Source organism: Pongo abelii, chromosome 2 (assembly GCF_028885655.2).
Source record: "Pongo abelii isolate AG06213 chromosome 2, NHGRI_mPonAbe1-v2.0_pri, whole genome shotgun sequence".
Classification (NCBI taxonomy): Eukaryota; Metazoa; Chordata; class Mammalia; order Primates; family Hominidae; genus Pongo; species Pongo abelii.
Genome location: NC_085928.1, coordinates 204,636,212 through 204,661,335, shown reverse-complemented (window position 1 = coordinate 204,661,335; position 25,124 = coordinate 204,636,212). Strand labels below are relative to the sequence as shown.

General features: G+C 49.4%; 1 protein-coding gene and 1 long non-coding RNA gene across 14 annotated transcripts in view; one reads left to right on the top strand and one right to left on the bottom strand.

Annotated features, from left to right (window-relative positions):
- The window catches only part of TMEM44 (transmembrane protein 44), a 57,818-nt gene that overhangs the window by 11,309 nt on the left and 21,385 nt on the right, over window positions 1–25,124 (top strand). For 3 of the 13 annotated variants that reach the window (XM_063722592.1, XM_063722596.1, XM_063722593.1), the window contains exons 6-9: window positions 4,170–4,361; window positions 5,745–5,891; window positions 10,065–10,226; window positions 16,743–16,901. In XM_063722592.1, coding sequence (XP_063578662.1) covers window positions 4,170–4,361; window positions 5,745–5,891; window positions 10,065–10,226; window positions 16,743–16,901 — 660 coding nt within the window. The remainder of the gene's footprint in view (window positions 1–4,169; window positions 4,362–5,744; window positions 5,892–10,064; window positions 10,227–16,742; window positions 16,902–25,124) is intronic. The other 10 variants (XM_063722598.1, XM_063722601.1, XM_063722602.1 and 7 more) reach the window with 5 other exon arrangements.
- On the bottom strand, window positions 16,899–21,154 carry LOC129058282 (uncharacterized). The gene is made up of 3 exons (XR_008523359.2): window positions 20,327–21,154; window positions 18,866–19,128; window positions 16,899–18,197 (listed from the first exon to the last, which is right to left on the bottom strand). It is a non-coding gene; the product is annotated as an uncharacterized LOC129058282 (long non-coding RNA).

Here is a 25,124-nt window from a genome sequence, read left to right as displayed (position 1 = left end):
TTCCCCTCCGTACCTTTCTGTGTCCGACTTGCTCCTTTTTATAACGACATTGGAATAGGACCCATCCTAATGACCTCATCTTGACTTGATCATCCACAAAGACCCTATTTCCAAATAAGGTCACATTCACAGACACTGGGGGTTGGGACTTCAACATCTTTTCTTTTTTTTTGAGACAGAGTCTCGCTCTGTTGCCCAGACTGGAGTGCATGACGCAATCTCAGCTGACTGCAGCCTCTGCCTCCCGGGTTCCAGTGATTCTGTGCCTCAGCCTCCCAAGTAGCTGGGATTACAGGCGCACGCCACCACACCCGGCTAATTTTTGTATTTTTAGTAGAAACGAGATTTCACCATGTTGGCCAGGCTGGTCTCAAACTACTGACCTCAAGTGATCTGCCCGCCCTGGCCTCCCCGAGTGCTAGGATCACAGGTTTGAGCCACCACGCCCAGCCTAGGGACTTCAACATCTTTTGGGGGCACACATTGCAACTCATAACACCACCCCACCTAAAACAGCCCCCAGGCCAGCCCCACCACTGTGTCCCCTCACTCTGCTTTATTTTTTTCAGAGCATCTGTAACAACCTGAAACGTGCCCCTTTATTTTCCCGGTTGCTGCCCGGTCCTGAGGTGGAATGTTAGCACCTTGAGGGCAGTGGCCTTGTCTGTGTCATTTCCCACTGCATTGCAGGCACCTGGGGCCTGATCATGGTAGGGGTCAGCAAACACTTAGAGAGCAATTTAATCTGGCCTGGAAAAAAGGAAGCTGATGAGTGCAGGAATCAGAAGGGCTGTGTGGGGGCAGAAAGAGCAGCCTTGTTCTCTTAAGTCTCAGAGAACAGAACCAAGACAGGGAAGAGGTTGGGGGTGGGCTCCTTCCTGGTTTTTTTTTTTTTTTTTTTTTGAGACGGGGTTTCACTTGTCAGCCAGGCTGGAGTGCAATAGCGCGATCTTGGCTCACTGCAAACTCCGCCTCCTGGGTTCAAGCGATTCTTCTGCCTCAGCCTCCCGAGTAGCTGGAACTACAGGCATGCACCACCACGCCCAGCTAATTTTTGTATTTTTAGTAGAGACGGGGTTTCTCCATGTTGGCCAGGCTGGTCTCAAACTCCTGACATTCGGTGATCCACCCGCCTCGGCCTTCTAAAGTGCTGGGATTACAGGTGTGAGCCACTGTGCCCGGCCCCTTCCTGTTGAGTAAAAGGAAGAACTTCAGGGTAAGACACTGCACAGTGCCCAGCATCTGGAGAGCCGCCAGCATTACCCCTGCCTTAGGAGGTAGTCGTCTCCCCATCACTACAAGGTATTGAAGCCTGAGGACCCCTGGGCAGGACGATAGGGTGAGATTGCCCTGGGGACTCAGGAAAGGAAACATGCCGTATTTCTAGGGAAGGAGCTGCTGCCGCCTCTCAGTGACTCTGGTTCCAGGAGGAAGAGCCCAGAGCTAGGGTTCCCTTCATAGGGAGAAACCCAGCAGGGTTTGGGGTGTTCTGGGAAGCCAGGCCAGCATGGCTTCAGACCCTGGCTCTCCCAGAAGCTGCTCCTAATTTGGCCATGGTGAGGTTGCTGAGGAGAAGATGGCTGGGTGGCTTTGGTGAGAAAGTTCCCGTTGCTCCAGGAGTGAGTCCTTGAATGGGACAGGGGTACGAAACACCCACTGATGAGTGAAGCGTTGTGCTGACACCAGGAGTCCTGGCAGCTGCAGAGACCATCCGAGGCCTGTCCTGCCTCCAGCCCCTTGCATGGATGTGCCAGGCAGCCCAGGCTGGAGCGTGCCGCCGGCCTCCGTCCTGTCTGTAGGCAAGGCCTGCCTAGGTTGGAGAGGGACTGCCATGTCTCATCCAGTCACAATCCAGTTCCGTTCTTGAAGCAGTGGTTAAGCATCTACTGTATGTCTGGCACTGCAGATAAATAGAGCTCTCTATTTTTTTCAGGGTCGGCCCCAGGACTGACCCTGAGAAGAGACTGATTTGGAGGACAGTGGGCACTGTCGCTGGCTTAGCATGCGAGCGAGGGCAGAGGGCTCCCCAGTGCGGTTCATCCTGAGCAGCAGCAAGAGCAAGGCCAAGAGGCAGGAGGCCCAGGCCCAGCCCCGCTCTGCCCACCACCTCCCCTCTGGCCGTCAGTGTACTCTGTAACATGGTGCTGGGTGGTTAGGTCAGGGGGCCCCAAGCACCTTTAGCCATAGCAGTGCTGCTTCCTGTGTGAGATATGAAGGGCCGATGGGAAAGGGCGTCGTCTCCACCCTCAGCCTCTGGGCCCAGTGGGCCAGGGCTCACCCTCCCAGCCGGCCGCTCCACGGAGAAGCGTGGGACTCTGCTCTCTCGGTTAAGCAGTCTTCAGGGGGCAGGCCAGACACAGGGAGGCCTGGGGACAAAACTGGAGGGGACACAGAAGGAAATGTGACACTCTTAAGGATTGTTTTTGAGAATTAAATTTAAAATGGGACAAAATCGGCCAAAACATGCTTTTTCTCCTGAATTTTTCCCATTCCCTAGCCAAGGCCTATATATCTGTAAATATGGTCACCAAATGAACATATTTAATGACTCATCTAATGAGTTTATATATATATATTATATATAGTATATATATATATTATATATAGTTTATATATATATTATATATAGTTTATATATAGTTTATATATATTATATATAGTTTATATATATTATATATATAGTTTATATATTATATGTAGTTTATATATATTATATATAGTTTTTATATATTATATATATAGTTTATATATATTATGTGTGTAGTTTATATATATATTATATATAGTTTATATATATTATATATATAGTTTATATATATTATATACATAGATTATATATTATATATAGTTTATATATAATATATAGTTTATATATAATATATAAACTACATTTTATATGTATTATATATAAACTGAATTATATATATAAACTAAATTATAAACTTAACTATATATAATTTAATTTATATAAAACTAAATTATATAAAAATTATAATTTATATATATGAACTCATCTAATGAATTATAATTTAGTTTATTTATAACTCATCTAATGAGTTTAATATATAAACTATAATTTTTATTCATATATTTATATAAGTATATAATCAGAAATATATAGTGTTTGTGTATATACATATTCATATATATATAGTGACTTTCTGTATATAAAGGCTACTTACATATAAATATAAATAGTGCATATTTCCTTTTATTGAACCAATAGTTTTATTACGTATTCTCCAGAAATGTTCTCTTGGCTTTAAAATTTCCAGAATATCATCTCTCATTTTTCGGATCTTCCCCATGTGACCTGGGTCAGAATCAGTGGTCCCAGGGAGAGAAGCGCCAGGCCTCAGCTCTTCTGATTCAGTCTCTGTGTTAGGCTGTTCTTGTGTTGCTCTAAAGGATTGCCTCAGGCTGGGTCACTTATAAAGAAACGAGGTGTAATTGGCTCACGGTTTTGCAGGCTCCCAAGCATGATGCCAGCATCTGCTGGGCTTCTGCGGAGGCCTCCGGGAACTTTTACTCATGGCGGAAGGCAAAGTGTGAGCAGGCAGAGAGAGGGAGAGAGAGCCAGATCTCAGGAGAACTCACTCTCTATCGCGAGGACAGCACCCAGGGGATGGTGCCAAACCATTCATGAGAAATCCACCCCATGATCCAACCACCTCCCCCCAGGCCCCACCTCCGACACTGGGGATTACGACTCAACATGAGATCTTGGGGGACAAATGTCCAAACCATCCCAGTCCCCCTCACTTTCTCCCAGCGGACATTGGTAAGCCGATGCCCAGCGTCAGGTGCTGGGCACTGAGATGGTGAGGACCCCTGCCCAGCTCTCAGGAGCCCTCTGACTGTGTAAAGAGCTGAGTCATGATCAATCAAAGGTACTCTGCTGGAGGGATGTGTTAGGGCCCACCAGAAAAGGGAGTTGCTTGCTCCCCTTAGGGTGGAGTTGGTAAGGGGAGGTTTCCCAGAGTTAAGTTGAAGCCAGGTTCTGAGGGATGAGTAGGAGTTTGACAGGCAGAAGCAGCAGCTCGAGCAAAAGCTGGAAGTCTAACAGAAGTATTGTCCTGGGGGACTGGCTGCGGGCAGAGGGCTTGCCCCGCAACCTGCTGTGCCACTGAGGGCCCTGGGTCTTGTGATCTGCTGCTTCTCCCACCCAGCTCCTCCCTCTCTCTGCCCAGTGCCGGGGGAAGACATTTCCCTCCATCCACCTGTGGACCCGGCTCCTGTCGGCCCTGGCTGGCCTCCTCTATGCTTCAGCCATTGTGGCCCACGACCGGCAGCCTGAGTACCTGCTGCGGGCCACACCCTGGTTCCTGACCTCCCTCGGCCGTGCAGCTCTGGACCTCGCTGTATCCACCCCAGGCCTGGGGAGCTCCCTGCTTGCAACCAGAGGAGGCCTGTGTCTCCTCCTCTCACTGCCCCTGCCCCACCCTCCTTTTCTCTTGCTAGATGGAGCTCTCCCAGCAGTCAGGGAGTGGTTTGAAGCTTGGGGCAGGCAAACACAAATGCAATTATTTGTAGTTTTATGTTTCCTTTTTTTTTTTTTTTTTTTCTTTTGAGATGGAGTCTCGCTGTGTTACCCAGGCTGGAGTGCAGTGGCGTGACCTGATCTCGGCTCACTGCAGCTTCACCTCCCAATTTCAAGCAATTCTCCTGCCTCAGCCTCCCGAGTAGCTGGGACTACAGGTGCATGCCAACACATCTGGCTAATTTTTGTATTTTTAGTGGAGACTAAAAAGTTTTGTATTTTTAGACGCTGACTGTGGTTAATGGCTATGGCGTGTTGGTGGTGGGGTGTGTGTGAAGGCAAGACAGGGCCACACCGTCTTCAGGCGCTAAGAGGGGAATCTTCGCTTGCCTCTTCCAGCCGCTAGTGGCTCCTGGTGTCCCTTGACGCATGGCAGCATCGTTTTCATTTCTGCCTCACCCTTCACGTGGCCTTCTTCCCTTTGTGTATCTTCATGTGTCTCCTTTTCTTATAGGGACCCCAGCTGTTGGAGTTAGGGCCCAGTCCAATCCACTATGACTTCATTGTCTAATTGTATCAGCAAGGACCCTATTTCCGAATAAGGTCACCGTCTGGGCCGGGCGCGGTGACTCACCCCTGTAATCCCAGCATTTTGGGAAGCCAAGACGGGTGGATCACCTGAGGTCAGGAGTTTGAGACCAGCCTGGCCAACACGGTGAAACCCCGTCTCTACTAAAAGCACAAAAATTACCCGGGCATGATGGCAGATGCCTGTAATCCCAGCTACTTGGGAGGCTGAGGCAAGAGAATCGCTTGAACTGAGGAGGCAGGGGTTGCAGTGAGCTAAGATCATACCACCGCACTCCAGCCTGGGTGACAGAGCGAGACTCCGTCTCAAAAAAAAAAGGTCACATTCAGAGGTGGATCTGAATTTTGAGGGACACTATTCAACCCACCACATGTATTGTCACTGGAAGCCAGGCCCGTCAAGAAAGATGTTTTCCAAAATGCTTTAGTTTGGCAAATATTTACCAAGTCCTTGTTAGGGACGTGGTCACAGTGGATGCGGGGCCCTCGTGGGGACAGGAACATCCACCCTAGCCCTGTCTTCAGGTGAGCTCCTCTCTGTCCCAGGCAGGATAATACGGGGGAGGGAGGAAAGCAGGTGAGTAGGGAAGGGTGTGGCAACGTGGTGTGAAGGGGTGAAGGGCCGTGCTAGGCAGCTGGAATATTCTGCTTCCTACCTTAACTTACACCATCTCAGATTATTTTCCTTTCGTGTGTGATGAAGAGCAAGATGAGACAGGCCTTAGGATTTGCCAAGGAAGCCAGAGAGAGCCCTGACACCCAAGCCCTTTTGACGTGTGCAGAGAAAGAGGAAGAAAACCAGGAGGCGAGGAACGAGGACAAGGTCTCTCTGGCTGGGAAACTCTGGTCCCAGCAACAGTATCTTGAGAAACAGCAGGATACTGCGGACGTGTGAAAGCTGCCTGCCCAGTGTTCTCTGCAGGCTACTCAGACAGCTGTCCTGTCTTGCTGAGGGAACAGTGGCCAAACCTAACACATGACATGTAACGGGCCCATCCTGTTTACTGGCATGGAGTGGACGGGGCAGTGAGCCTCCATGAGGGCCAGGGCTTGGGAACTCCAGAAGTCCCTCCCTGCTTGCCCAGTTGGTCACTTTATTTTTTTTTTAATCTATTGATTGATTGATTGATCGATTGAGATGGAGTCTTGCTCTGTTGCCCAGGCTGGAGTGCAGTAACACAATCTCAGCTCACTGCAACCTCCGCTTCCCAGGTTCAAGTGATTCTCCTGCCTCGGCCTCCCAAGTTGCTGGGATTACAGGCACATGTCACCACGCCCGGCTAATTTTTTGTATTTTTAGTAGAGACGGATGGTGTTTCACCATGTTGGCCAGGCTGGTCTCGAACTCCTCACCTCAGGTGATCTGCCCACCTTGGCCTCCCAAACTGCTGGGATTACAGGCATGAGCCGTGGTACCCAGCCCGGTTGGTCACTTTAAAAAGCTACCGTTTATGTTCAAAGCTAAGGGAAGCCTGAATGCCATAGGATCCTCTGGTTTCCCAATTATACAAATGTTTTGAAATTTTTTTGATCACGTAATGACTTATATTTTTAGCAATGTAGATGGAATAGTCAAATGCCCACTTGATGCTTTTGAATAATTTACTTACTGGTAGTTAAGTTCACATGCTACATACCTTAATATATTCATTTTTAGATAATGTGATTTTCGGCCGGGTGCAGTGGCTCATGCCTGTAATCCCAGCACTTTGGGTGGCCAAGGCAGGCGAATTGCTTGAGCTCAGGAGCTCAAGACTAGCCTGGGCAACAGGGTGAAACCCTGCCTCTACCAAAAATACAAAAAAAAATTGGCTGGGTGTGGTGGTGCACGCCTGTAGTTGCAGCTACTTAGGAGGCTGAGGCAGGAGGATCTCTTGATCCTGGAGGCAGAGGTTGCAGTGAGCCAAGATGGCGCCACTGCACTACAACCTGAGCTACAGAGTGAGACCCCATCTCAAAAACATAAATAAATTATATGATTTTCACTCATATTACTTCAAAAATTGTATTCCCACTTTCACGTGCATCTTTAGCATCCACATCATTACCACCACCTCTCACAGTGCTCCAGAGTCTGTCATCATGCCCAGCTACGTGATCCAGCCTTTGGGGATCGGCTTGTGATGCTGCCTCTAAAAAGCCCTCTCAAGCCACAAGGACCCATTTGCTATTTGTGGTCACTGCAATGTAACTACTTACTCTATTCCTTGTGTTTTTTTGTTTTTTTTGTTTTGTTTTGTTTTTTGAGACAGAGTTTTGCTCTGTTGCCCAGGCTGGAGTGCCCTGGCACGATCTTGGCTCACTGCAACCTCCGCCTCCCAGGTTCAAGCGATTCTCCTGCCTCAGCCTCCTGAGTAGCAGGGATTGCAGGCATGCGCCACCATGCCCGGCTAATTTTGTGTTTTTAGTAGAGACTGGGTTTCTCCATGTCGGTCAGGCTGGTCTCGAACTCCCGACCTCAGATGATCCGCCCACCTCGGCCTCCCAAAGTGCTGGGATTACAGGCGTGAGCTACCAGGCCCGGCCTATTTCCTGTTTTTTTTTTATGCTAGAAATCTGATCTTTAAAAGTGTTGTTTAGGAGGCCAGGCGCAGTGGCTCATGCCTGTAATCCCACACTTTGGGAGGCTGAGGCAGGTGCATCACGAGGTCAGGAGTTCAAGACCAGCCTGACCAACGTGGTGAAACCCCTGTCTCTACTAAAAATATAAAAATTAGCCGGGTGTGGTGGCACACGCCTGTAATTCCAGCTACTCAGGAGGCTGAGGCAGGAGAATTGCTTGAACCTGGGAGGCGGAGGTTGCCGTGAGCCGAGATCGCGCCATTGCACTCCAGCCTAGGCAACAAGAGCACAACTCTGTCTCAAGAAAAAACTTTTTTTTAAAAGTGTTGATTAAGCCAGGCACGGTAGCTCATGCCTGTAATCCCAGCACTTTGGGAGGCCGAGACGGGCCGATTGCCTGAGCTCAGGAGTTCGAGACCAGCCTGGGCAACATGGTGAAACTCCGTCTCTACTTAAAAATACAAAAATCAGCTGGGCGTGGTGGTGGGCGCCTGTAATCCCAGCTACTCAGGAGGCTGAGACACGAGAATCGCTTGAACCGAGGAGGCGGAGGTTGCGGTGAGCCGGGATTGTGCCACTGTACTCCAGCCTGGGCAACAAAGTGAAACTCTGTCTCAAGAAAATAAATAAATATATAAATAAAAATAAAAAATAAGTGTCGTTTACAGTAATATCAAACCTTTACAATTATGTCATGCCACCAGCTAAAGTTAATGTGTCTCCTTTTATTGATTTAAACAGATGACCTCTACAAGTAGCCAGAACTTACTCTAATTGAGGCCATTTGTCTTCATCAAAAGTTTTTGGTTCCAAATAGTTGAGAAAGTAACTCAAAGAAAGCTTGTAAGGACTTGAATATAAAGTGCCTCCCTCTTTTCTAAGATTTCTATTTTTTTTTTTTTTTGAAAAAATTCTCATCTATTACCTGGGCTCTTCACTAACTTAGATAGTGGGTGTGAGGCTGTGAGTCACCTCCTCCGTAGCCAGGATGGAGGAAGTGATGGGGAGTGCATTTGGACCGACAAAAACAAAAACTGCCCCTCCGAATGTTCTCCAAATGGCTTAACAATGTGATCCAACTGAGTCCGTGAAATAGAAGGTCGTGGTGTGTGTGACGCAGAGGAAAGCATTTTTCATATAGGTGCCCAGACCAAAGAGCCACGTTTCCGTGAGGCCCTAGTGGGAAGTTATTTTCATTTCTTGCTAGCAACTGGTAGGAAATTATATTCCAAAAGGGGGCCAAAATATTAACAGAGCCCTGTGTGTCTTGGAATTCTGAAGAGAGAAGTAGAAGCCTCTGGAGTCTCTAGCAGTTCTTCAGAGCAATGGTTCTCAAAGTGTGGGCCGTAGACCAGGATTACCTGGGAAATTGTGAGAAATGCAGATTTGGGGGCTCCACCCAGATCTCCTGAATCTGAAACTGAGGGTGTGGTCCAGCAATCTGTATTTTATTTATTTATTTATTTATTTATTTATTTATTTATTTATTTTTGAGATGGAGTCTCACTGTTGTCCAGGCCGGAGTGCAGTGGCATGATCTCAGCTCGCTGCAACCTCCACCTCCTGGGTTCAAGCGATTCTTCTGCCTCAGCCTCCCGCGTAGCTAGGATTACAGACACACGCCACCTTGCCCGGCCAATTTTTGTATTTTTAGTAGAGACAGGGTTTCACCATGTGGACCAGGCTGGTCTCGCACTCCTAACCTCAGGTGATCAGCCTGCCTCGGCCTCCCAAAGTGCTGGGATTACAGGCGTGAGCCACCGCACCCGGCCGCAATCTGTATTTTAGCAAAGCCCACAGGGTGCTTCTGATGTGCGCCAAGGTTAGAGAAGCACAGCTTTGCAAAAGCACTTATTTGGCACCTATTGCAGTGGTTCCCAAACTTGGCTCCACGTTAGAATCATCTGGGGAGCGTTTAAACGATCCACTTCCCGATTGCATCTCGTACCAATGAAATCAGAATGTCTGGAGGTGGGAAGTAAACATTCGTTGTTTTGTTTTGTTTGTACGACAGGGTCTCACTCTGTCCCCTAGGCTGGAAGGCAGTGCCTCGATCACAGCTTCACTCCAGATCGCTGCTCAGCTGGGGATCTTAAAAAGCAGAATAGGCCAGGTGTGGTGGCTCACGCCTGTCATCCCAGCACTTTGGGAGGCCGAAGTGGGAGGGTCACTCATGGATCACTTGAGCCCAGGACTTTGAGACCAACCTGGGCAGTACAGTGAAACTGGTCGCTACAAAAAAAAAAAAAGATTCTTTGCTGATTCTACTATGCGGCAAAATTTGGGAAACACTAAATTACTGTGACCTCAAAGTGAAAGATAAGACACATCTTATAGGAAGCAGAAAGTGAGATATGCTGTTAAAAAAAAAAAAAAGAGAGAGAGAGAAAATACCACGGGGGTCCTTTTGAATAAAATGTGACCTTGTTTTTAGAAAATGCCTCCTGACTTTGAGAATTCCCCTTTCTGTCTCCCTGCCTCTACTTGCAAGAATTCGGATTGGGTGCCTCTCACCACACTGTCACACTGCAAGTCACTGAGGACAATGACAGCAATCAGTCGCTACATGGAGCTGACCATCGAGCCTGTGCAGCAGGTGAGTGGCCATCGGTCACAGCCAGGTGTCCGAGAGGGTGGGAAGCAGTCAGGGAAGGCTTCCTGGAGGAGGTGATGCTTTAGCTGAGGGATGAGCAGGAGAAAACAAGAGAAGCAGGTAAAAAAGAAGGAGCTTTCCAAGGCTGCAGTGGAGGGGCAGATGTGGGGGAGTGTTGGAGAGAAAAATATTTTCCCTGTCCCCTCATAACTGATGAAACACAGAGTAAAAAGAAAGAAAAAAAAACAGCTTTAAATGTGCAAAGAAAAATGTGGCTCAAGGAGGTGGCCAGATGATGGAGGCATATATACCATATTAGGCTAAATCAAGAAAAAGAGGTTTGGGGTTCTGGGGTGGGAGGCAAGGTGAGGGAGGACCTGTGTGGGAAATAAGGATTTTCTTGCTATGCAGGTGAGAGTCTCTCGGGTGGAAGTAGCTCTCTTCCTGGTGCAGAAATATCAAATGGGAATTTCTTTTATGAAAGGGAAAATGTATACTCTATTTTCAGGCAGTTAGGGGAGGTTAATAGCTTCTGCTTCTACTGGTTTTCAAATACCTTTAGGTCTAAGGAATCCATATGCTAAAGAGGCATATTTCGGGGTGGTATATGCTGGTACCCTTTAGGAGTGAGGGGAGATGAAAGGGCTGGAGGAGGCAGGGGTCGGGTCATTTAGACACGGAGTCTATCATCTTTTTTTTTTTTTTTTTTTTTTTTTGAGACACTCTGTCGCCCAGGCTGGAGTACAGTGGCACAATCTCAGCTCACTGCAGCCTCTGCGCCCCGGGTTCAAGTGAGTCTCCTACCTCAACCTCCAGAGAAACTGGGACTACAGGAGCACGCCACCACGCCCAGCTAATTTTTGTATTTTTAGTAGAGACGGGGTTTCACCATGTTAGCCAGGCTGGTCTTGATCTCTTGACCTCGTGATCCGCTGGCCTCGGCCTCCCAAAGTGCTGGGACTACAGGTGTGAGCCACCGCACCCGGCCGTGTCTATCATCTTGAGAGTGATGGGAGTCGGGAGGCTTGAGTACTGGAGACTCAGGGTCAGATGTGCATTTTAGAGCCATCTGGGGAAGTTGTTGCAGGTGGCCTGGGGGAGAGGAGAGTAGCAGCTGAGCAGCCGAGCAGTCGGTCAGGGCCAGTCGGAAGCCCGAGGAAAAGGAAGTGTGACCTAAACTGAGGTTGGAGCAGACGGAGAAGCAGAGACGGAGTTGAGCGAGTTGGGAAGTGGAGCGCTGGAGGGGTGAAGAGGTGCGGGTGAGAGAGGGAGGGCTCCGGGTGACTCCCTGAGTTCTGGCCTACACGAGGGGTCCTCAGGAGGAAGAGAATTGGGAAAGAGGTGATGAGAAGTTCACCCCATGTCCCACTATTCCACCAAGACTGTCTTGTCAAGGTCACCGATGACCTCCAAGCTGCTAAATCCACCATCATTCCATTCTGAGATTCCACGCACCCAGCCACCAGCTGCTCCTGGCATCTGTGGCCCCCACTCTTCTGTGTTTCCTGCCACCCTCACAGGCTCTTCTTTCCCCTTGGCCTCTGCTGGGTCCTCCGGGTAAGCTTGACTGTGGAGAGGGAGTCCAACGCCTTGTCCCAGGCAGGCTCCCTGCTCCTGGTGGGCCCTGCAGTCCCACAGTCCCCTCGCTCTGCACACCAGTTCTTGCTGACTTCCCCCATTCGTGTCTCCGTCCTTTCCCCTTCCCTCAGTTCCCATCTCGGCTGCCCAGCTGCCCATTCAGCTGTCACCATATGGCATCTCACGCTTACCTCGTCCAACACAGAATTCTGGATTTCCATGCCCAGACCGGCTCCTCTCCCCATCTTCCTCATCTTAGTAAATGACACACTGTCTTTGCAGTGCTTCAAGCCCAAAATTCCTCTTTCCCTGGCCACACCCCCATGCCCATCCTTTCCTTTTGAGAGTCCTGTAAATGCTTCCTTATTTAAACTAGGTCTTGAGTCCAGCACCCTCCTGGCTATCATCCTCTCCACTTCTTCGGTGGTCCTGCCCTGCTCATCTCTAACGAGCAGCCAGAAGGATCATTCACAAATGTAAATTACATCTTGTTCCTCCTTTGTTTAAAACACTCCTGTGGGCCAGGGCTGTTGGTGGCCCACACCTGTAATCCTAATACTTTGGGAACCTGACGTAGGAGTATCGCTTGAGGCCAGGAGTTCGAGACCAGCCTGGACCACATAGCGAGACCCCGTCTCTCATCTCCTGTTCACTCCTGTCTAGCTGTGCAGTTTCTCTCCATTCCTCTGCGCAGAATGCTCTCTCCCTCCTGATTTTTCACAGCTGCCTCTTTCTTGTCTTTCCAGTCTTTCCAGCTTCAACGTAAATGTCTTCTTCTCCAGAGCTCTTTCCTAACCACCCAGTCCGAAGCAGGACCCCTCTGTCCTTCTACTCTATTTTATTACCTATTGAAATTCTCTGCAAAGCACTTATCACAATATTTTACTTTGGTTTGTCTGTGTCCTGCTGAGATGTAAACTTTATCTCCTGTCTCGTTGACTCCTGGTGCCTATAACCTTGCAGTCCCGCTCTCCGTAAAGGTGTGTTTTGAATACATGGTCCAGTGGTGAGGGCCCCTGCCAGGCTGCCCAGACACACTGGTGCCCGGAGAGACTCTGGGCCTGAGAGAGAGGTTTTCTCTTTGTTGTTGTTGCTCCTTGTATCCTGGGTGCGCAGAACCTTGTGTATGACCTAAGCAAAGTTCAGAGAGATTCAGAGCATGCCTTTGTAGCTGAGAGCCCGCTTCAGCCATTAAACCATCTTTCCGAAGGGAGGGAGGAGGCAGGGTGTGTGGGGAACGCTTGGGAAGGCACGGGAGTTCCTGCAGCATCTGGCCAAAGCTTTACGCTGGGAAGTTCTACATCATGGGACTTCCGAAAGAGAATAGTGTAAAAGTTGTATTCACTTTAACCCTTCCAGTAGCTCAGTGTCGAAGGGATTCTTGCTGGGGAACAGACTCCATGAAAGAAGAGTGTGTTCCCCCTTCATTCCCTCCCACTGAAGCCCACAAGTGCATCTTTGAGCTTCCACCCAGCTTCTTCCTTCTGTGTCCATCAGAGGGCAAGAGGGAGCCCCGAGCCCCACTGTCCAGCTGGGCTGGCAGGTGCCTCCCTCAGTGCTAGGGGCACCCCTCCCATCACAGCCTATCTACTGAGGGTTAAGGACTTGCCAGGCTCTGAGTAAACAACAGCAGCCAACACTTACATGGTACTCATGGGCCAGAGTACTGGTCTAAGTGCTTTACACAGATTAACTTGACCCCACAGCTGACTCCCGAGTATTATACTCATTTTACACATAAGGAAACTGGGGGTTGGAGCAGTTAAGTGACCTGCTCAAGGTCACACAGTTCGTTGGTGATAGAACCGGATTCAGACCTGTCTCTACCCGAGTTTGTGCCATTGACCTCTATGCTGTACAGCCTTTTACTTGGCGTAATGACACCAAGTAAACACTTGATAAATGGCGATCTATTATTAATAAAATAATATTATTTACCATGTAAGTGTTACTAAAAATGAGCCTAACAACCGTATGAGGAAGTATCCTAGTGTGTTTTGCATTGCCATAAAGGAACACCTGAGGCTGGGTAATTTAGAAAGAAAAGAGGTTTATGTGGCTCATGGTTCTACATGTTTATGTGGCGCCAGCATCTGCATTGGTGAGGCCTCAGGCTGCCTCCACTCATGGGGGGAGGCAAAAGGGAGCAGGCTCCACATGGCAGGAGAGAGAGGAAGGGGTGCGAGGCTCCTTTTAACAAGCAGTTCTTGCAGAACAAAGTGAGAACTCACTCACCAGAAGGGCCCTTCCCCCAGGATCCAGACACCTCCCCCCAGGATCCAGACACCTCCCACCAGGCCCCACTTCCAACACTGGGATCACATTTCAACATGAGACTCGCTGGGGCCAAACAAACCACGTCCAAACCATAGCAGAGAGATACTATTATTATTATTTCTGTTTTATTTTATTTTTATTTTTTCTTTCTTTTTTTTTTTTGAGGCAGAGTCTCGCTCTGTCGCCCAGGCTGGAGTGCAGTGGCATGATCTCGGCTCACTGTGACCCACACCTCCTGTGTTCAAGAGATTCTGGATTCTCATGCCTCAGCCTCCCAAATAACTGAGACTATGGGCATGTGCCACCACGCCTGGCTATTTTGTGTGTGTGTATTTTTAGTAGAGAAGGGGTTTCGCCATGTTGTCCAGGCTGTTCTCGAACTCCTGACCTCAAGTGATCCGCCTGCCTCGGCCTCCCAAAGTGCTGGAATTACAGGTGTGAGCCACCGTGCCTGGCCTGTATCTATTATTATTATTTTATTAACAATTAATAATGTTATTTTAAATTGAGGCACAGAGAGGTTAAGTAACTTGCCCAAGATCCCACAGTTAGAAAAATCACAGAAATAGGATTCAAACTAAGCCTGCCCGATTCAGGGACCTGGGCTTTTATGAAGAGAATATGCTCTCTGTGCTGCCACTTTGTACCTGCTCAGTTAGCAGTTTTAAACACTGTGGTAATGTGAATGTCCCAATGGGCAAGATTGTGGGGAAACAGGCACCCTGTTTGCCGTGTCCCCTGATACATACCCCATTAGAAGGGCCATCTGGAAATGAGTAAGGAGAGCTGCAGAGGTGCTCCCTTGTTTTCCCAGCAACCCCCCTGAGCACTGGTCCTAAGGAGCGATTTTCCAGGAGACGCAGGGGGAGCAGCACTGTGGTTCAGGCTGAGCCTCCAGAGGGGCAGAGGGGCCCCATGGGGCCATATGGATCAAATTCTGCATCCTCGGCTCGGAGCGTTTGAAAATTCTGTTTTATCTTTTGACGCAGGTGTGGTCAGGCCCTGGGCATTTATAGAATTTGTCAGTGTTGTTCCTGGGAGGCATCTGCTTCCCCACTCCCATCCAGAGCCTTCTGTTTCAGCATCCTTCCCAGCTGGGAAGCAGGGGGGCCCCTCACCTGTGTTCCTGCTTCCAGAATGCTGCCTTTGTTTCTCTTGTGGATTTTCTCTGCCGGTCCACCTGACTCTCACAGGAGCCTGTGCACTTAACCCATCAAGGGCTGAAGCCCCGCTGGATTTGGGTCGAGTACTCATAGCCATTCTCCTCATGTGTCCCAGGCATTTACATCTGAGCCCCATGACACCCCCTCACTGGAGGCAAAGCAGGGATTATCATCCCCTTTTATAGATTAGGAAACTGAGACTCAGAGAGGACAACTTTCTTTCTTAGGTGATGTGGTTTGGCTGTGTCCCCACACAAATCTCGTCTTGAATTCCCACATGTTGTGGGAGGGACCCAGTGGGAGGTAATTGAATTATGGGGGCAAGTCTTTCCCGAGCTGTTCTCGTGACAGTGAATTAGTCTCACGAGATCTGATGGCTTCATAAAGAGGAGCTCCCCTACACAAGCTCTCTCTTTGCCTGCTGCCATCCATGTAAGACGTGACATGCTCCTCCTTGCCTTCCGCCAGGATTGTGAAGCCTCCCCAGGCATGTGGAACTGTAAGTTCATTAAACCTCTTCTTCTTCCCAGTCTCGGGTATGTCTTTGTCAGCAGCATGAAAACAAACTAATACATTAGATCACATGGTTAATTAGTGGAAGATGCTGGTCTAGAAAGCAGGTTGTTTGCCCTGTTATGTGTCAATGGAAAGACGTGAATCCTGCAGGACTTCAAAAGTTCAGCTGGTGGAGCTTTGTAGATCTCTGAGGAGTCCCCATGAGCCCATGGGGGGAAGCTTTGGTCTGAGACAGATAGATAGATTGGTAGATAGATAGATACACAGATAGATACGTAAATAGATACATAGATAGATAGATACATAGATACATAGATACATAGAAAATCTCACAAGTTTCTTTCTACCTTAAACCTCCCTAATTCATCCCAACTCACTTTCATCCCTGCTGGTGGGCATGAGGAAGGCCTCTATGGGGTGCATTTTTAGCAGTAGCTATACAGATTTCAAATGCACATGCTCTCTTTAATCCAGCAATTCCGCCTCTAGGAATTTATCCTTTACTCTGAAATCTTGGATGTACAGTGTAATTTACTGCAGTCAGTACTGATTGCAAAAGCAAGAGACTGGAAACACATTAAGCACCCATTAGTAGGGGATGGGTTAAATAGACTGGGAACACCTGAAATGCTACCCAAAACCTCCCAAATCTTCTGATACAGAGCTATCTCTAAGGCATAGTGTTAGGTGAAAAAAAGCAAGATGCTTAAGAGAATGGAGTGTGTGTTACCATTTTGGAAATCGGGGGAAATATGTGTACGTGCATTTGGTTGTATATGTATAGAGTATCTGGAGGGATACACAAGATGCAGGGCACTGGCTGCCCTGGGGAGAACTGGATGGCCAGGGCAGGAGAGCACAGGTAGATGCTGCCCTGCACACCCTTTTGTACATTTTGAACACCGAAGTATGTGAATGCTTTGACAATTCAACCATCAAAACTAAACTACGTGTCCTTGCCTGCCCTTTCTCACACACCTTGCAGGCAGGCTGCAGTGCCACCAGGCTGCCAGGTGACGGACAGACGAGCGCTGGAGATGCGTCCCTGCAGGAGCCCCCGTCGTACCCTCCCGTTCAGGTCATCCGTGTCCGAGTGTCTTCCGGCAGCTCCTCTGAGGTCTCCTCCATCAACTCCGACCTGGAGGTACACGGCTATTGCCTGCTGGGCGGGTGCGTGGGTGCCATCGTTCGTCGACACTTGCTGGGTGCTCCTTGGGGCTTGCACAGCTGTTCTCATCTTATCCACGTTAACCTCATACCTGCTAAATAATGAATGAGGCCAGGCACGGAGGCTCACGCCTGTAATTCCAGCACTTGTGGAGGCTGAGGTAGGTGGATCACCTGAGGTCAGGAGTTCGAGACCAGCCTGGCCAACATGGCGAAACCTTATCTCTACTAAAAATACAAAAATTAGCCGGGCGTAGTGGCGGGCACCTGTAATCCCAGCTACCCAGGAGGCAAAGGCAGGAGAATCTCTTGAACCTGGGAGGCAGAGGTTGCAGTGAGCCGAGATTGCACCATTGCACTTTAGTCTGGGCAACAGAACGAGACTCCGTCTCAAAAAAAAAAAAATGAACTTCCGCGGGCCCCTACAGTCTGTGTCAGTACCAACAAGAGGTTTCCACGGTGACATTAGTCGCAGGGACACTGCATATTGGGGTCTGGTCTTCACAGATGACTTGCGCGATAAATGAATAATACATTTTTTAAAGCCTTGGTGTTGGCTGGGTGTGGTGGCTCACGCCTGTAATCCCAACACTTTGAGAGGCCAAGGCAGGCAGATCACCTGAGGTCAGGAGTTCAAGACCAGCCTGGCCAACATGGAGAAACCCTGTCTCTACTAAAAATACAAAAATTAGCCAAGCATGGTGGTTCACACCTGTAATCCCAGCTACTTGGGAGGCTGAGGCAGGAGAATCATTTGAATCCAGGAGGCAGAAATTGCAGTGAGCCGAGATCACGCCACTGCACTCCAGCTTAGCCAACAGAGCGAGACTCCGTCTAAAAAAAAAAAGTCTCAGTGCTTCTCAAACTGATGTGCGCATGGGAGCTTTTCCTCCCCCGAGGAACACCGGCTACATCCTGCTGTGTTAGTGGCACCATACACAAGTGGGCACTGTGGCGGGCACCATGGCTGACACCTGTAGAAACTTTACCTCATTTTGAGTTTTTATGTCTGTGAATAAAACACACGTCACAGCTTGGATCACACACCGGTGTAACTCGGGTCTGAGCTGTTCTCTGTCTTGGCCCCACCGCTGTGGTCCCAGCCCCACTCAGTGAGGAGGTTTCCGTTTGTCTGTGGAAAAATGAGGACCACAGGGACAACGTAGTGGCCGCTTGTATGTCAGTACACAATTGCCAGCTGTCTTTTGGTGCGGGGAGAGGACTGTCTTCCGCTTTGAGTTTGTGTCCTCCCAACTGTTTGGTGTTAAGTGCCCTTTTAGGAAAGAATGGTAATAGTAAGCAGTAGTTGGTGTTGAGTTTTTGGTTTGGGTTTTAATTGGCCTTATTTGGCAAAATAATCAATTAGCCAAAGTCCCCTAGATTGGTTGACCTTAAACTGACCCTTGAAATCTGAAACTCAGAACCACTGACTGGGATGAAGTCTGGATTCCTCAGGGTGGCAGTCCAGGCCTTTCACAGCCTGCCCGGCCTCACACGCCCCCCTCCCCTCACTGGGAGCACTGCCTGGCCACGGACTCTTCTCTGGCCCTTTCGACACAGGTCAGAATCCGACCCAGAGACTAGCGGCTCCTTCCTCTGAGTGCCCAGAGCACATACCTTTCTTTCTTTCTTTCTTTTTTTTTTTTGAGAAGGAGTTCTCGCTCTGTCACCCAGGCTGGAGTGCAGTGGCACGATCTCAGCTCACTGCAACCTCCGCCTCCCGGGTTCAAGAGATTCTGGTGCCTCAGCCTCCCCAGTAGCTGGGACTACAGGTGCCTGCCACCATGCCCGGCTAATTTTTGTATTTTTAGTAAAGATGAGGTTTCACCATGTTGGCCAGGCTAGTCTTGAACTCCTGACCTCAGGTGATCCACCCACCTCGGCCTCCCAAAGTGCTGGGATTACAGGCATGAGCCACCGCGCCCGGCCTAGAGCACATACCTTTCTGACAGCACTTCCACTGCTGGCCGTGTACCCCGGGAGCCACAGCAGCCTGGGTTGCCTTTGCGTCTCTCTCTCCCTGCACCCTGGAGCACAGCTGGCCCCTGAGGGCTGGGTTTGAGTTAGGGACTCTGCATCCTTTGGGTTCATATTCCTGTGTCATTCTGTGTTGTGTGGTTCTTGGATCCGGTCTCAGAATTTGTAGGGCACCCAAGGCACGTGGCTGGCAGCCTGGAGCCAGCAGTCTTGGCAGAGATCTAAGGCTAAAGGGGACCGGAGTGAGCATGATGGCAGAGTGCATTCAGTGAGCAGGGACAGTGAAGTTGGTGACTCAGGGATGGTGACAGGGAGGGAGAAGCAACATTTGTTCTGGGGAAACAAGGTCGACTCTTGCCGCCCACCCTCAGTTGAGGTAAGGACTGCGTGGTGAACTTGAAAAATTCAGCAATTTGTCCTTGTAGCTGATTTGGGCTGTTTTCTTGTTTTTCAGTCTTTGTTCTTTGTCTACTCTTATCTCTCTCTTTTCTAGAAATCTGTTGTTTAAAATATGTAAATTCCGGCCAGGCATGGTGGCTCACGCCTGTAATCCCAGCACTTTTTGGGAGGCAGAGGCGGATGGATCACCTGAGGTCAGAAGTCCGAGACCAGCCTGGCGAACGTGACGAAACCCCGTCTCTACTAAAAATACAAAAATTAGCCTGGCATGGCCAGGCGGGGTGGCTCACACCTGTAATCCCAGTACTTTGGGAGGCCAAGGTGGGTGGATCACCTGAGGTCGGGAGTTCAAGACCAGCCTGACCAACATGGAGAAACCCAGTCTCTACTAAAAATACAAAATTAGCCAGGCGTGGTGGCGCATGCCTGTAATCCCAGCTATGCGGGAGGCTGAGGCGGGAGAATTGCTTGAACCCAGGAGGCGGAGGTTTCGGTGAGCAGAGATCATGCCATTGCACTCCAGCCTGGGCAACAAGAGCGAAACTCCATCTCAAAAAAAAAAAAAAAAAAAAAAAAAATAGCCAGGCGTGGTGGCGGGCGCCTGTAATCCCAGCTACTACTGGGCAGGAGAATTGTTTGAACCTGGGGGGTGGAGATTGCAGTGAGCCGAGATCACGCCACTTCACTCCGGCCTGGGTGAAAGAGCGAAACTCTGCCTCAAAAAAAAACAAGTAAATTCCAAGAAGACAGGGTCACATACTTAAATTAAGCAAGTGGAAATGAACGCTTTTGCCCATGCAAAAGGAATATATTTTTAGAAGTTCAGCCGCTGCAGCCTCCCTCCCCATAACCCTCACCCACCTCCTACCACAGTCTTGTTCCTTCATCCCCTAAAACATACAGATAATACAAATGACAAAGCCGCTGAGGTCCTGTAAAGAGATAGCTTAATACCAAACTAAACATAGATAACGGCAGGTCAAACAGGATTGTAAAGTTTCAAATGTAGACTGAATATAGACTTACAATAAATGAGCGAGAAATCTTTTTTCAGGTGTGTGATCCCCTGGGCCTTCTGGTAATCTATATTTTCTGTTCTTCTTCTTCTTCTTTTCGAGACGGAGTCTTGCTCTGTTGCCAGGCTGGAGTGCCGTGGCGCGGTCTCGGCTCACTGCAATCTCCGCCTCCCAGGTTCAAGCGATTCCCCTGCCTCAGCCTCCTGAGTATCTGGGACTATAGGCATGTACCACCGTGCCCAGATAATTTTTTTAATATTTTAGTAGAGATGAGGTTTCACCGTGTTAGCCAAGATGGTCATGATCTCCTGACCTCGTAACCCGCCCACCTCAGCCTCCCAAAGTGCTGGGATTACAGGCGTGAGCCACCGCGCCTGGCCTATTTTCTGTTCTTAAAAGTAATAAATGTTTCTGGGCTGGGCATGGTGGTTCACGCCTGTAATCCTAGCACTTTAGGAGGCAGAGACAGGCCGAGACAGGTGGATTGCCTGAGCTCAGGAGTTCAAAACCAGCCTGGACAACATGGTGAAACGCTGTCTCTACTAAAAACACAAACCCCGTCTCTACCAAAAATAAAAATAAAACAAATTAGCTGGGCGTAGTGGTACAAGCCCATAGTCCCAGCTACTTGGGAGACTGAGGTGGGAGGATTGCTTGAGCCCAGAAGGCGGAGGTTGCAGTGAGCCGAGATTGTGCCACCGCACTCCAGCCTGGGCATCAGAGACCCTGTCTGAAAACAAAACAAAAATAAATGTTTTGGTAGAAAATTTGGAAAAGGGGCTGGGCTTGGTGGCTCACACCTGTAATCCCAGCACTTTGGGAAGCTGAGGTGGGTGGATTACCTGAGGTCAGGAGTTCGAGACCAGCCTGAACAACATGGTCAAACCCCATCTCGACTAAAAGTACAAAAATTAGCCGGGCATGGTGACACATGCCTGTAATCCCAGCTACTCGGGAGGCTGAGATAGGAGAATCACTTGAACTCGGGAGGCGGAGGTTGCAGTGAGCCAAGATCGAGCCATTGCACTCCAGCCTGGGCAACAAGAGCAAAACTCCATCCAAAAAAATAACCCAAGAAACAAAAATTAGCCAGGCGCAGTGGCACGCGCCTGTAATCCCAGCTACTCAGGTGGCTGAGGCAGGAGAATCACTTGAACCCGGAAGGCAGAGGTTGCAGTGAGCTAAGATCAAGCCACTGCACCCCAGCCTGGACAACAGAATGAGACTCTGTCTCAAAAAAAAAACCAAGAAAAAGAAAATAAAAAGAAAATTTGGAAAGTGTAAAAAATGTGAAGAAGAAAATTGAAATTAACCCCCAAGCCTACCAACCAATGGCCGCCTCCTGGTAGTGAGGTTGGGCCAGCCTGACATGCCCCGCTATTTGCTTGAAGCAGTATTCCTTGAAGATCCTGGTTCGTCTGTGGCTGAAGGTGGGCGGGGCGGTGTCTTTGAGCAGATGAAGTGTCACCACACTTCGCCTGGCTGTTGGGTCACTCATGCAGCACACATTTTCTGCCGGTGGGAATTTAAAGGAAACATCCGTGAGGGACCGATAGACTGGCCCCAGCCCACCGCATAGGGTGGCAGGCACTTGGTAAACCAGTCACAGTTGAGAGTCTAGTCCTCCACCGCACCCTTCCAGACCATACGCTGGAGAGACAGAGCATAAGACTGATGTCAGGGCCTTACGTCCTCACTTCCTCTGGTTCGTGACTTCTTTTGCTCCCAAGAGAATTGTGTAATTCAAATATTTCATGGCGTTGGGCTCAGACCACCCAGGGCGTCTGTCTCCGCTCTTGGACTGCCCCTGGCCTGGCTGCCACGGCAGGCTGCGGTTCCCTCAGCCACCTCCCATTGTCTGTCTGTTACTCACCAACTCGGCTTCTGTTTGATCCCTTGAGCTGACGAGTGAACGCTCTCTGACTCCCACTGTCGGGGCCTGTGGACCTGGGAGCCACTCTGTGTCTTTAAGGTGACGTGTTTACCTTATCTATGGTCCTTTCTGATTTGGTAACTTAACTCTGGGATGGGGTGATGGTTTTATGTCCGAGTTCTTGGGGCATGGACCGACTGTTTTGAATACTTCTTGCAGTACGCTAGGGGAAGTGGAGAATTGAATGGTGCCTCAACACGCCGTGGTACCCCCAGCACTCCAGTTCATAAAGTGTTTTAAATCCATTAACAAGAAAAGCGGTGCTCACTGCGAACAGTGACTGTGCTAGGCACGGTATGGGCTATCCTTTCCTAGCACCGTTTGCCTTAACAGCCTGAGTCAGGAGACTGGGACTAGGTAAGTTTAAGTCACTTACCTAAGAAAACATAATAATGGTGATAAGAAGAAGTGGCAGGGCTGGGGTTTGAACCCAGTTCTGTCTGCTGTGAAGCCTCTCCTGTTAACCGCTGCACTCCACTGCCTTGGCAGAGACTGGTACCCCGGGAGGTGTGCAGGAGCATGTTTATTATCCATTATTCCTGTTTTACAGATGAGAAAACGGACCCTCTGCCCAAGTGTCTTTTCACTCCAGCTGTGCTCTGACTCTGTTCTCAAGGAGTGTCAGAACAGGAGACGGCTGAGACAGACAGGACCACGGGCATGTGGGGCTCACGTGGAGGGAGAACTTCACTGCACTGGTCAGGGTACCAGACGAATCATGTGAGCGCCTCAGTGTGACCAGTAACCGTGTAGAGAGGGCTTCTTCCTGGGCTCTGCAGATTTCTGTACATCTCCTAGCAGACGGCATACTCCACGGAGACTGTGGATCCATTCATTCATCCATTCACTAGCCCATCCATTCAGTACAACGTCAGCCTCACTCCTGGCAAAGCCATCCGAAGGGCACAATGAACAGATGTTGAATAAGGGTTCCTGAGCTCAGAGTCCCGTGTGTGGGGTCTACATGTAGGTGACAGAGGCCCAGAGAGAGCAGGACTTGTGGGAGTGACCCCTCACTTTCTGGGACAGCCAGAACCTATATTATAAATGCAGGCTTGACTTCCCCCAGCATTGAAACCGCTGAGGATATCACATTTCACTGTTGTTTTTACCTAAATGGATCAGGGGTATGTGTGACAGCAGGGAAGGGACCAAATATGTGTGCTGTGAAAGGCCTGAAGTTCACTGCTCCTGTAGGTTGAATTTATTTTTCTTTTTTCTTCTTTTTTTTTTTTTGAGACACAGTCACCCATGTTTGAGTGCAATGGCACAATCTCAGCTCAGGGCAACGTCCACCTCCCAGGTCAAAGCGATTCTCCTGATTTAGCCTCCTAGTAGCTGGGACTACAGGCACCTGCCACCACACCCAGCTAATTTTTTGTATTTTTAGTAGAGACGGGGTTTCACCATGTTGGCCAGGATGGTCATGAACTCCTGACCTCAGGTGATCCACCCACCTCAGCCTCCCAAGGTGCTGGGATTATAGGCGTGAGCCACCGTGCCCAGCCTCCTGTACCTTTTAAGGGCTTCCTTTTCTTTCTTTCTTTTTCTTTAGCCTCTGGGATTCAAGAAAAGTTTCAGTCCACCTTTGTGACAAAAGTACATTTATAGACAGCATCTAGTCATTTTTTCCCTTCTGTGCTTCCCAGCATTGCCAGAGACGGGGTATAAGCTTTATAGGAATTCTGCAAGGAGGCTGTTTCTGTCATTGGAACAAAGTCTGCATGGTGAAGACTGCCTGTGCCTGGAGCCAGTGCAGTCCTGTGTGGGTGTGCGTGTGCGTGTTGGTGTGTGCACGCATGCCCATGTGTGGGTGTACCTGTGTGGGCCATGAGAACAGTGCCAAATGCCAGATTGCTCTGTCTGAAGAGGGCCAAGTCCCAGGCCCGTGTGGCCCTGTTGATTCTGTGCCTAAGGCTCTTGATAACCGAACTGCTTGTTCTCTCTCTCAACTTTCTGGCACCAGCAGATAAGGGTATATTCCCCTGGATGTCTGTCCTTTTTAAAGCCAAATCATTCGTTGTGGGAAAAAAGTATGCATGAGAAAGATGCTTCACTAGGCCCCAAAGGGAAACAGGCTGTGCAGGGGAAAGAACCTTGACCCAGGAGTCAGATGCACATAGGGGCTTTTGAGATGAAGTCTTGCAACCTCTGCAACCTCCATCTCCCATGTTCAAGCGATTTTCCTGCCTCAGCCTCCCGAGTAGCTGGGATAACAGGCATGCGCCACCACACATGGCTAATTTTGTATTTTTAGTAGAGATGGGGTTTCTCCATGTTGGTCAGGCTGGTCTTGAACTCCCGACCTCAGGTGATCTGCCCGTCTCAGCCTCCCAAAGTGCTGGGATTACAGGTGTGAGCCGCCGCACCCAGCACTGAGTCAGTTCTTACACACAGAAAGGCTTCCATCAGGAAAACAGAAAAGTAAACCACCAGCAAAATGTGTGAATGCATCTTGGTAGCACAGCAGTGCAGGCTGCTGTCTGCCCAGATACCACTCTGGAAAACTTCTATACTCTTAGTCTCTAGAGGCATTTCCAATCCAGCTGCCCCAGATCCACGTAAGAGCCTCGTTACTTCCACCTGGACTGGTGCAGGAGCTCCTGATTGCGGTGCAGGAGCGCTCTGCCTCCTTTCATTTCTGTCCTGCAGGGAATACAGCAGGATTTTCCAACACTCGACCCCAGCCCGATGCTTCCCTGCTTGAGGCCTTCTGGGCACCTTGCTGCTTACAGTTTCAAGCCCAGGCTCCTAAGCCTGAGCTCCAGAACGCCTCCCCATCTGTGCCATCTTTGCAGGTCCTTGCCCATGCACCCAGCCAGCTCTCTCTTCTCTGGGTTTCTCTGCCTATCTGTCGTCTCCTACCTTTCACTGT